The sequence below is a fragment of the Pseudopodoces humilis genome, chromosome 4 (assembly GCF_049639895.1).
Source record: "Pseudopodoces humilis isolate 2021_Gansu_Grassland_sample_001 chromosome 4, ASM4963989v1, whole genome shotgun sequence".
NCBI lineage: Eukaryota > Metazoa > Chordata > Aves > Passeriformes > Paridae > Pseudopodoces > Pseudopodoces humilis.
The window spans coordinates 50,084,845-50,098,273 of NC_142203.1; the positions used below are offsets into that span (position 1 = coordinate 50,084,845).

The window sequence follows — 13,429 nt, forward strand, 5'->3', positions numbered from 1 at the left end:
AGTGATTGAGCCATGGCACAAGGCACCTTTTTACATCCTCTTATCTTTGGATTACATGAATTACCTCACTCCTGAGAAAAATCATGGATAAGAGTTCTATCAAAAGAAAAAAAATCATAGGCCAAAAGACAAAATTCTTCAGTTTGACAGGCAATACCTTTATTTTCCATTTCAACATGATTTTCAAATTAAAATGACTGTTATAGGAAATGTGTTTACCAGTGTCTAAAAAGCACTAGAAGAGTTGTTTCACACAGCTTTATGTTGCTTCAATCCTGAGTGAAATTAACATCAAGAGATCCAGTTTCTAACTGAATCCAATGAAAGAAGAAGTCAGAACTCTTCATTATCAAAATCAAGCTAAATGAAAATTAAGGCAGATTAAAACCCAAGTCTTTCCTGTTAATAGAGATGGAAAATGAACCAGGTAACCTTCCAAGAAAATAAGCTGCTCTAGTCAACTATTATGATTTCTGATCAAGGTGTAATCTCTATCAGTGAATACAGACAGTTTAAATTCCTTGGAGCAATCTTGAATCTTAAAAGCCCTGAAGATATTTGCAATATTATGCAAATGACCTTGATTAATGAATGATAAGACACAATGATCTCTATTTCTAATCTAGGGACTGAATTAGATGGATTGAAAATATTTACTCTGCACTTTTAAATAAGCCCAAGCAAGATAAAATTCCAGTTGTAAAATGGTTACATGAATTGAAGTCAGTTGCTAAGGCTTTGATCCTGAAAGCACTAGAGTAAATAGCTGAATCTAACCACACTGGCAATCTTCATGCCTTCAGACAATTCTTGCAACTTAGTGTGGACATTTGCTTAAATTGCAGCAAGACTGAACTGCATGTTAATGGCAAATTGTGTGAAAGCTTGCTTTCAGTAGCTATGACTAGGACATATTCCATCTGCCTTTCATTCTACATGGTGACTGTCATATTTGACCAGATGGAATTCTGATCACAGTATATTCAGCAGGATTGCTAGCAGGGATAAAGATTCATCCTTGTTTTCTTTCTTGAGGGTTCTGTTTTCCACTTCTTTAGATCTCACTACAAAAACCTCCCACATGCCTTCAAAATTATAGCAGGGTTTCCTTAAGATTTTCTATCTATATTATTATACCTGCTCTGTTTAATATTTTTGTTGAGAATATTATTTATCCAATGACAATAGCTGAGAATAGAGTTCCAGCAATCTTGCAACATCATTGCTCTCAATTCTTTATTATGTAATTTCTTTACCAGACAAAGCACTTATATTCATATTAACTTGTGTAGTATGCCAAACTGCAGTAAAATGCAGCTACCTTTTAACTGCAATTAGCATCTGCATATGCTACTTGAATATAACATAGGAATATGAGAAAATTTATTTTGTAACAGTAACAAGAGAAGGTTAGAAATTTAGAAGAATAAACTTGCTTTTGTAGTGGAAATGGACACATAAAAGATCTTTTGATCCTCATCTCAATAACAAAGTTTAACTTGGAAATTTCTTCTGGGAATTATAACACACAAAAAGAAGTGTAGTCCAGCATAAACATATTTTACATGGTAGCACTGCTTTTAACATCACATTGGTATTAGGAACCGTAACTAGAGATGAAGTCTTATAAAAATCTCAGTATCTTTAGATGAATGCTACTGATAACTCCTTATTTCTGAAATTAAAATGGACAATTACTTTTAGCAACCATAAAAAACACTATAGTCTGCAAAGCCGCTTCTATATATTAGGATTTCTTTTTTTCTTTTTTTTTTTTAATGAAATAATTTGCTTTTACTCTTTTGATGAACAAAACATCACTCTTCCTACTTCCCTTCTTCATATGTCCTATTTCAACCACTCTTCCTTTCTTGTCCATGATAAATGGGTTTATTTTCTTTTCCATCTCTTCTCTTTGTTGTTCCTTCTTGTCCACATGGCTAAGTTAGGTTATGATTTTTAGCACAAGAGCAATCCCTTACTTACATCTCAATTATACAGATTGCTTAAGCTCCAGATTTCTGCAATATTGGGCAGATGTGAAGAATGATGGTGGAATAAACTGTACAATCCATATATTTAAATTTTAAGGGAAATATATCCTTGTAACTATGCATAGTACAGCACACGCTGTATCTCATGGTGTCTAATTTTCCACTCCCAGCAGCCACCAAGACAGCAAGTGCAAGGTGCAGCCTGGGTCCCTGGGATTATGATGCACAATGAAGACCACAGGACAATTCTCCTGTCTGAACCCATATGGAACAACACATGCCCTAACTCCTTGTTACTGTTCTCCCAGGTAGCACGTAAGGTTTTTTATAAGCTTGGTAACAGACAGAAAATCCTTCAAAGAGAGCGTGTAAACACAGACGAAGCAAAGTGAGGGGTGAGGATAAGAAGAACAAGAGAAGAAAAACAAAGCAGAAGAAAATCACTGAATATAAACACACCAAGTGAAACCCATTGGCAGCCATCTTACAGGGAGTCCCAGCTTAAAAAGCTAGAGGGAATACATGTAGGATGAGCCATTTTTCATTGTGTTACCCAGAAAAAGTAGAGCAGAAAGTGCTGCAAGGAGTTAGCTAGCACACTGGCTTCACTGTATGTAGCACTAGATCCATCACATCTACCAAGTCTGAGGCTTTACAGGACCTAGGAGATGATGGCTGTGTGCAGTAAGGTGGCAGAATTAGTCTGGCCTGTGTATGTATGTTCAGTGAGTCCACCACAGAAATTAGGCAAAATGTGTCTTGGGACACCATTATGTTGAGTTGCTTGTCTATCTGCAAAACAACTTCTGTAACATCCGGGTATCTGGTGAACAGTAATTTATTGCAATCTGAACTTCATCTGGAGTTTGCAATTCTATTTTTTTCTATTTGCTATTGCTATTTTACATATTGCTATTCTTTCTGAAATGCTGTCTAAGGAAAAAGGTAAATTCTTTGTATGGGAACAATTACAGGGCTAGTACATTTTTCTTCAAGTACCTTGCTGCAATTCATGACACAGATTAGGAAATGAGTAAAAAAACCTCCACAAACTCTGTTCAAAAAATTTGCATAATCTTTGAACTCAGTTATATTAGCACACTTGGGGTGCATCACAGATTGTCCTACAGCTATTGTAAACTTATAAAAATGTGCTGGCCATTCAGCAGTCTCCTAAGCAACTCGTGGTGGAGACCATTTACAATTTTTCAGGAAGTGATAGCTAAACCCTGAAGACTTTTGTATAATTATGTGAGGTCAACAAAATACAGACTTTGAATTTGAAACCTCAGAAACCCTGAGTATCTGAATCTGTTCAGGACATGAAGGATGGCATTACTGTACTTATTTGCTCTATGTCATTACCATTGTGGGTTACTTGCTCTTCAGAAGCTGACTACATCCTTGGTAAGAAGATAGCATGACAGCATGCCCCTTTACTTTCTTTACCTTCACAGGTAGGAAAACTCACAATTTAGAAAAAGATAACCAAAGTCCACACATAGACATGCCTGCTTCTATTTCTCACTGAAAGAGAATACAGAACAGAAAAAATGTTATCTAACAGGTAGGACTCCCTCATGTTATTTATATTCATGGATGAGAACACTGGTTTGGGATGCACAGTTTTAATTGACAGGGAGTTTTCCCTCAGTGTGCATGACACTGAAGAAACAGCTTATCACCTTCAGCTCCACTGACTTTATTATGTGAATGATCCTTAGGAATGAACCATAAAGACTATGAGAAAAGGAATCCAGCATATATTTTTGTAGAACTAATAATCTGTTTTGTAAAATGATCTGTTCTGTAGTACATGTAGCACTCTGCAAAAAAAGCTGTGGTATTTATTTTTCCTGTTTTCTTAAAATTTCATAATATGGAAACTCCCTTTAACTGAAGCAGAGTTAGTGACCCTGGCTGATGCTGATAGAGAGTGTGGGAATTACAGGAATTCTGCTTTGACACAGCACTGAAAGAAGAAAAAAAGAGTCACATTGTTCAAACCTGATATTTAATTGTACTGTAGAAATATCTATTGTGCTATTAACTAAATGATTAAGCTCTTCACAATTTCACTTTATATGCTACACACACGTGACAGACTAAAACACAATTACTTGTATCATTTTGGTGGGTCTTAACTGGATTAACTTCACAGCAGATGACTCATAGAACTGAAAAGATATCAAACAAAGTTCCCTGACTTGATTTCAAACACAATGCAAAATATTCAATATAAACATGTCAAATTGCAGCACAGGCAGGAAAGATTTCTGAAATGTGATACATTCTCAGTCCTTTAGCAATATTTTATAAATAAATTTTGCCTGCTCTCTCCATAGAGTTTCTGTTATCATTGGCTGTCTCTTAGTGCAAAGAAATATAGTGCCAACTATAGAATAGTAAAAGAGAGGGTGTGGAAGAATATATTACCAATGCTTATAAATGTATTATTTCAGCTCTTTTTGCATTATTTTTAATACTTTCTAATGTTACACAATCTACTCTTTGAAACTCTGTTTGACAATGTACCTTCCAATAAACATACTGATGTTGATTGAAAAAAGAAGATTCTTTGAAAACTGCAGGCAACCACTAATGTATAGAGTTTCAGGGGTACAATTACATGGCAACTAATCTTAACTCTCTGGTTGCTAGTGTTAGCCAAACTACCAGCTTGCTTACAAAGACATGTGAAGAAAAGTTCTCTCAGAAATCTTCCAGAATAAAGTTCCCATATCAGCTCTTGGTTTATTGAAGAATATTTAGCAGCAATGTATAAGAGGATATAAGCTGGTACTCTGCCATGGTGAGATCCTGAGATGCTTTCTGATTATCCTGTTGTGGGGTGCAGTGGTTGTAAATTCCTTCACGCAAGTAACACATTGTCATCTGACTGCAGTGTGAGGAAAGTTCAGGCAGACAGTGATTCCCTGTGATGGACCTTCAGGAACAAAGGCAAGGTAGAGTGCTGGCCAGAGGAGGAAATATCAGCTTCTCCAGTGTGGATGTACTCCCCTTACTCACAGCAGGTTTGAAGGCTACTGCAAACAGCAAACCCACATAACTCCTGTTATTTTCTGTGTGTGGGAGCCTGGAACAGGGCTAATAACATAGGGCAGCCTGTAGCTGTCACTACTAACACCAAGCAGCCTCTCAGTTATGCAGCCCTGCACAAGGTACACCTTAGTCAAACCAAGGGCAGTTAGTTCACTCAGCCAGCAAAAAGGAAATAGTGACTATTTTCCTGTGACTGTATGACCACAGTTCTGCTGAATCTGAACCAGTACTTCCTCCAAACACGCAGAGGGATAACCAGCTTCATTATTTAACAATAATTATTAATAAACAAGACTGTAGATGAATTCCACCTGTACATATCTTCCAAATATTTTCCATCTGCAGATGCAACTTCTTTCAGAGAAAGCCAAGAAAAAAATATAAAGCTGAAGGAAGAAGAAAAATCTTACGATTGTGCTTCATCTAGCTAGAACTCTTGTAAATAATCTGCCACTTTAAAAATAAACTAAATTGTACCAGAGATAATTTTTTTTCTTTCACAGTTTTTCAACAAACTCGTTGACTTATTATGTTTGTGAAGTACTGTGCTTACAAGCTTAACATAACAAATTTATTTATTTTATAAACAAGGCTATGTCCTAAATTAAACAATCTGGGAAAAATGACAATTCTTTCCCAGCAGCTATGCAATCTACATTTCTTCATGAATTTGGATTTGTACTGATGAAAGCACCTGTTCTGTTGGGAAGTACTGTGTGAACCTCATTAAGGTTTCAGGAAAAGCAAATTCAGTGTTGAACATGCACAAAAGAGGACTATAGGATAATTAAAAGAACGAAGAGTCTACCTTCATTTGAAAGGAGATGAAAGAGCTTAGTTTGTCCACTAGGGATGAGTGAGGTAGAAATATAGAAAATGGTTAAATACTAGCAATGGAACAATATTTTAATTATTGGATACATAGTGAAACTGAATACATTTATAGTGGAAATTGTAAGGTTTTTCACCATCAGATTGAAGAATACAGCTTCCTAGGAGGATATGCAGCATCAAATAGCCTATCCAGGTTTAAGATGGAGCATGATATGTAACAGAATTTTATCTACAGTGATGTAGTCTGAAGCAGCAGAGGCTAGATATGATAACACAGGGGGTATCCTTCTATCTCATATTCCTGAGTTTTACAGTAAAATTGAAAGGTAAGCTGACAACAGTAACTTGTCTTTCTTCTTTTGCAGACCTTCCTTATGATCTCTTTCAGATGTCAGTTTTAAAACCATTACCCTTCTCCTTCATCTTATGAATCTATGACACAAGAGCCTTCTTTAATTATGCAGCCATCCAGACATGTATAGGCCTTACTGCTTCCAAAATGTCTCCAAATGTACTACATTTTATAAAGCAGTGCTTTTGTTTAAACCCCTTTTCTCAGTCATTTCAGAAATTCATATCCTCCAGTTTTAGCATCTAATGTTTTGCTTATATGGCCTAACACATCAGCAGCCTTGGCACCATTACAATGCCACACACAAAAATAAGAATTTCTCACCCTTCCTTGTAAAAGCCCATTGATCTTCTGTTCTCTTTCTATCAATGTTTGCTTGCTGTCCAAAGCTGTATAAGCACCTGTGTACATGGACAGCCCAAGAGATATTAGCTCAGTAAAGCACATCAGGAAAAATGCATCTTCATTTAAGACCCCTAAAACACACAAGAAACTAAATGCTTGGCAGTGGTGTAAGAAAGGTGAAAGGCTAGTAACTGGAAATATCTGCCAGATTCTGCCGCTTGTTACTGCTTCTTTGATGAGGGAAAAGGACAGTTAACAGGACATTCTGTTCTAGCTCTCCCCTTGCTGGAAGAGCAACGGAATGATCGTGACTGAGATAAGCAGCTGGACAGGCAATTTAGTGGACACTAAAGATAGACAGATAGTAACATGCAGAAACATTGTTATTCTGAAACTAATGAAAGCATCAAAGCATTGAGAAATCAGATATATGACCCAGAAAATTAGCTCAGATTAAGCAAGGCCAGGTTTTTTGTTTGCCACTCCAAAAGCATGAAAACACCACAAAATTTGAAACACTAACTCCAATACAGCCCTGATCTTCAGATGAGATACAGATGCGATACAGATGTGATCTCACTACACAAGATAATGTTGTGTGTTGTCGGTCTATAAGTACAAATGCCTTGCACAAATCCTATGAGGCATTTGTGGGGGAAAAAAAAAAAATCCGAACAGTGCAACTGTTGTTTGTGAGTAGTCTCAACCTGAACACTATCTTTTTAGATGGCATATGTAAGACAAAAGTGTCTTTATGCTTTATTTCTAAAATGTAAATATGAAAGAAAAAGATTTTTTGCAAATACATTGTCGTATCTTCCCTTAAATAATATCGGAAAATTAGACAGGGTTAATATTTTACTGATACTAGTATTGGTGTTCTCACTTAAATGTAAAAATAATACTGGTAGACTTTGGCAGTCTGGGGACTTCACAGAGTGTAAATTGACATTAGGCTCACCCTTTCCAAAGATTTCAAAATTCAGCTCTACTGATAGTTTCACTTCCCTCACATAAAGTGAAACCCAGAGACTGTGTTAAAACAAATAATAAAATGGGAAATCTTTATATGCCAGAATAAGAAATAAAAGATGGGTTTTCTTTGCTTCAAAACCGTTCAAGCCCAAAAGAGACATCATGCTTAACTTCAATTACCTTTGAAATCTTTCATTGGCTGACATCCTGGCTTAGGGCATTTTTGATCCTCAGTGGTATGTGAAACTCTCAGATGAAATTATTTGTCGTTCTGTCTTTTACCTTACATTGTTAAAATAAAATTCACACATTTTCTCAGAATTTCTGTGTTTCATACATTTCTGAAGAGATCTCATCCTATATCAAACTGCTGGCTAGTGTTACAGAGAAACATAAGAATCATCACTGTCTAGAGAGGCACAAGTATCATGCTGTTCTGAGGAACAGCAAGAAGAAAACAGTCTTCTTTCAAATTTCCATGCTACCACAGTTGATTCAAAATATCTGGTCTTCATTTTTTATAAATTCCAATTTAATGAAATGCTATACTTCCAAATTCAAGAAAGGAACTGAATGACTGGCTTACAACTATACTTGTCAGAAACAAAGCAATAATTCTTTTGTTTTATTATATTCCCCTTAACTTCTTTTCTGCTGGTTTTGCTAGTATATTTCAAGAGACTATAAGTCTGCTTCATTGTTTGGAACCCTACCACTATATTTGGCAAGCAAGAAATGGCACCGAAGACAGTTTAAACTAAGCTAATAGGCCACTTTTTGATAAGGGTACGAGAAGAGAGAAATGGAAAATGGTGAAACCTTACTTCATATCAAGCATGGGTTTTTGCTTTTTAAATTGCATTTGCCAGAGACGGAAGCAACTTCCGTACAGAAAGACTTTACAGATCTTTGGGGTTTAGAAGCTGCAGTCTACACTTGCAAAAGAAACTCAGAAATATGGTGAGTTGCCTGGATTCACGTGGCCTTCTGCATAGGGAAAGACCATGCATAGAATGATAGGTTACTAATTGTTCTGTTTTTGTCTTCATGCTATGAGACATTTATTCTTGTAAGAATTCACTGGTCAGCTTCCAGTAATGGAGAACTACTGATATTAAAACCAGCTGTCAAGTCCTCTCGTGTCTGATTACAGAGGGAGCACAGCCTTTCATTTAGCATGTGTGAATGCATCTGACTTGTCTAGAAATGAACCAATATTCTTCTAGTGAAATTTTACTTAATATTATAATACAAAATAATAACTTCTATTAACATTATAGAGAATAAAGGCATATAAACTGCTAGGGGGCTAGCGTAAAACACGAAGCCAAAGATTCAGTGTCTCATTATAGTCACAACACTCAGAGTTTCTGCAGTGCTGGCATTGCAACAGGAACGATGCATATTTTAATCTCACTCTCAAATGCGGGGAGAAAAGGAGGTCTGATGCCAGCCCAAATCTTTCAACAGTGGAACTGCACAAACAAAGTGTCTGATCCTGTGGAGTCTGAATAGATTCACTTCAGAAGTGGAAAAGTCAGGTATTTAGGCATGATCCAGCCTCAGTACATGACCCCCGCCCTCTCTGTTACTCCATTCCTGCCTTACATCACCGCTTGCTGCAGCTCGAGTTTTTGCCCGTTCTCCAGCCGGCCGGTCCCAGCTCTCCGTAAGCCACCTCGGACAGCTCCCGCCGCCCCTGTGCCGCCCAGCCCAGCTCCCGGGACGGCGCCAAGGTTCCTTTTCGTGGTGTCTGAGGTGTACACCATAAGGGCTACGTACATGTCTGAAGAGAAGAATGATGGAGGAAGGTATACAGCAGAGCACAAAAGGGTTTATCACTGCCTCACACTGAGACTGCACTGGCACACCCCTGATGAACAAAGGGCTGAAGAAAGGACACCTGCCACTCACAGTCTCCCATGCCATTAGCTTCCTCCTTCTTTATCAATCTCAATATTGCATTTCTCACATTTCTACATGCATACCTGAATAATTTCAGTTTCCCACACATGTGCTGCTTAGAAAAGCCTAATCCCACAGACAGGCTCAGAGGTATCTAAAGTTCTGAATCTGTTTAGGAAGTGACACACACTCCATTCAGTGATTTAAAAAAAAAAGTACTTGTAACCCACAAATTTAGGTCAACTGAATCTGTCAGAATAATCTTTCACAGAGATTTGTGCTACAAAGCTACAAAACTGCTACCAAGGACAAAAAACAAAAACCAACCAAACAAACAAAAACCCCTGCAACATCTTTGTGTACAGTTTCTGAGAATGTAAAACTGGCTATTGCAACTCAGTGCCTTGGACTACATCTACACAAATCACCAACACTTTAATTTCCAAAGAATAAAGCTTTTCTGCTGAAGATCTGCACAATATTACAGGCTATTAGGCTATGACGCACAGACTAATAAGCAAGTATTTACACATAATCAGCCTTTTACTTTCATGACTGGTTTGTCTGTGTTGCGGCAGTGACCTTTTGGAGACAAAGTGATGACAAAAAAGAAATACTCTATGAGAAATCTGTGAAGTGTGACTTAAACACCCCTTATGCAATTGCCCTTTGGACACCTGCTTCAGGGTGAGTAATTTTCAGGGATATTTCCAGTTTATTTTGCCTTGATTGTATCATCTGGAAACAATGTAACTTTATACAGAAAGGGCTGAAGATGCACTTGAAGCAAGTTGACTTTTAAACTGCTTTTGTTAGGGCCAGCAGAACAAAAAGATGCAAGACACACCTCCTTTTGCAGGTATCTGTGTGAGACTGCTGCTCTCCTAGTTGTGCATCTCTCCACATCAGCTTGGTGGCCTAAAGCTGACTCTCCTCTAAGGCAAGGAAAATAACCACTTGAGCTTCAATTTTTGTTTTCTTTGAACATACATTCAGGTGTTTTCACCCAAAAGACATGACACTCAAGATATTTGGTGTACAGATTTTAAATTATACTCCCTACCCCCACACACTGCTATGAAAGAAATTCTAGTATTTTTGAAAATGGAATGGACAGGCTAAGGATTGAATCTTAAGATATAGTATAAAAGAATTACTCTTGAAGGAAGAAGTGTTCAGAATTCTAAGGGGTTTCTATCTGTTTTCAGAAAAGCACACAAATAATCAGGAAAACTTTTCAGCTTACCCTTCAGTAAGGGTACTAGCAAAGATATGTGTATTTCAACTGGATGCTGAACATGGCTCTGATAATGATGAACAAAAATCACCATTCCATATGACAGTGTAGAAGTATCAGGTACTTTGCAAGACAGCTGGACAGCTTTCATAGCATATTTTCTCAGCTTGATGCATTTATTACTTCCACACATTTTTGAAAAGTCTATTTTCTTCTTTCAAAACGATGTGCCACTCTTCTGCTCATAAATGCTAAATTGTTCTTCCAAACTAACTAGATTAACAAACCTCAGACCAATTTCCCAGTGTATATTAAAAAAGAATGAATATATAAATTTAATTATGAAGGGTTTGTGAACTCTAGGTATATTACAAACTTTCCTCATGCTGTACTAAAAAAATAATATATCATTTAACCCCATCTTTACAAAGGTTTCACTACTCTTGGTATGTGCCTTATTTCACCTTTGAGAAATACTGGAAGTGCTGAAGATACGCAGTACCATGCAAAAGGTAATTTGGTCCAAGGCTCACAGAATTACGATGAAGACTCTCTCTGATAGTATTATAGAGCTCCCCTGAGTTATGGACTGTTAATTACAGTGTAGCAGGAAGAGAAGGGGAAGGACACAGCAGGTGTTGGGAACCGGTCCTCTCACTGAGAATTCCTACTGGGTATTAGGGGAATTGGGGTCAATTGTCCCCACAGCTCCCTCATTGTCATACTTTGTGGCTCTCACAGAAATTTAATTTCAGAATGTTGCACCTGTAGAATCACATCACTCTCCAATTCTAACTACACTCACTGAAGATGAAAAGGGAATATTTCTTAACCACTTCTGTAAATTGGAAGTACGTGAACTCCTAGAATAGTAGCTGACAGTAGTATGTGAAAAAGCAATTGTACATACACAAACACAGACACATAAACACACTCATCCAGTTGTACAGTCAGATTTTCATAGCAAGGCCCTTAACACTTGGTATGCAAAACTCACAAAAATCTTTCCTTTTTGAATGAGGTGAGAAAAATCCAGAGATTTTTCAAATACTGAATGCATTGAGGAAAACACACATGTATATGTAAGCACAGTTCTGACCACAGCTTATAAATAACTGTGTGGAATTTCAAAATAATAATTCTCTTCTGAACAAATTAGCACCGAAATAGGCACGGCCCAGCCAAAGTTCAAATTAGCACAAAAGTCATCTGAAAGGACCCAGACAGCAAGTTAAGGAAGTATTTACAGCACCACTTCTCCACAGGAGAAACAATGTGAATGAGGCTCTGCAACTAATAACAAGGAGAAAATGAGAAAAAGTGTGCAAATAGGGTGAAAATTATGCCACATGGAAAAGCCTCTTCATCTAAGTAACCTTACACATTTTCTTGGCCCTCTTTTCCCACTTATCCTTATTAAGATGGCATTCAACTTGCTTCCCCTTCAAAAACTTGCTGATGTACGTGGGAGATATTCTGCCATCTTTACAATGATGGCCCTGAAAACCCCTCTGAAAGCCGTCTGGCACTGCTAGACATTTCACTCTCGAAAACCCCTCAGAAAGCCGGGCGGCACTGCCAAACTCTTCCAGCCGCACCTTTCGCTTGGGCCATCAGAAGCTCCACGAAGCCACCTCCATCGCTCTCCAGCCCTGCAGCCTCCCTCGGCGGGGCTGCCACCGGCAGACCAGCAGTAGGCAGGGGCCGCGTCTCTCCAAGAGCTGCAGAGGCCACCCGGGGCACAGCCCGCCGTGGGGACCCGCAGTACGGATGGTTCACAGCCCCCGGCGCCCGTGCGCCTTCTTCACACGGCGGTCTCACGCCGCCGACCACGACCTTTGCCACACGGCCCGGCGGGACGGGCGCAGGGGCCGGCCCGGCCAGGAGGGCCCCGGGTCCCCCGCTGCCGACCCGGCCTCCCGGGGCTGCGAGCGCCGCGTCCCCTTTCGCCCGGCCGCCGCGGCACCGCGGCACTGCGGGACTGCTCTCCACGGCCGCGGCGATGCCGGGGAAGAGCGGCCGGCCGCCCTCGCCCGCCTTTCGGGTGGGTCGTTAGCATGGCCTCCCATCGCCCAGCCCGGCCCTGCGGCCGCGCAGCACTCCTCGCCCCGCCGCTGGCTCGGGTCGGGCGCCCCGCCACCCTTGCGCCCGGCAAGGCCGTACCGTGCCGGCAAGGCCGGGCGGGGGGCGGCGGCGCCGCGTTCCCTGCCTACCCCGCGCTCACCCGCCAGCACGGCAGCCACCGTGCTCAGCAGCAGCGAGTTCTTCCTCACGAAGCTGGGGCAGAACAACCCCTTCTGGATCGCTTTCGCCATGGCGGGGGTCGGCGGGGATGGGGCGGTGCGCGCCGCGCGGAGCCGATCCGATCCGGGCCGAGCCGGGCCGAGCCGAGCCGAGCCGAGCCGAGCCGAGCCGAGCCGAGCCCAACCGAGCCGAGCCGAGCCGAGCCGAGCCGAGCCGAGCCGAGCCGAGCCGAGCCGAGCCGAGCCGCGCCGAGCCGAGCCGAGCCGAGCCGAGCCGCCTGCGTGCGCTCCGCGGGGCTGCGCGCTTACCGGGGGGGGGGGGAGGCGTTGCCCCCCCCCTGGCAACCGGAGAGCCCGGCCCCCGCCCGCCCCTCGCCCGGCCGGCCCACCTGCCGCCAGCACACCCAGCTCCTGCTGAGAATGTCAGCAGGTACACAAATATCTTGGAAGATTTCCCCCCGGGATTTGACCCTGGTAGGCT

General features: G+C 40.6%; 1 protein-coding gene across 1 annotated transcript in view; it reads right to left on the bottom strand.

The window, feature by feature from the left end:
* The window catches only part of SLC1A1 (solute carrier family 1 member 1), a 47,049-nt gene extending 33,930 nt beyond the window's left edge, over positions 1-13,119 (bottom strand). The window contains exon 1 of the mRNA XM_005522693.3: positions 12,930-13,119. Within this exon, the coding sequence (XP_005522750.2) occupies positions 12,930-13,020 (91 nt within the window). The 5' untranslated portion in view covers positions 13,021-13,119. The remainder of the gene's footprint in view (positions 1-12,929) is intronic.
* Positions 13,120-13,429: the final 310 nt, after the last annotated feature.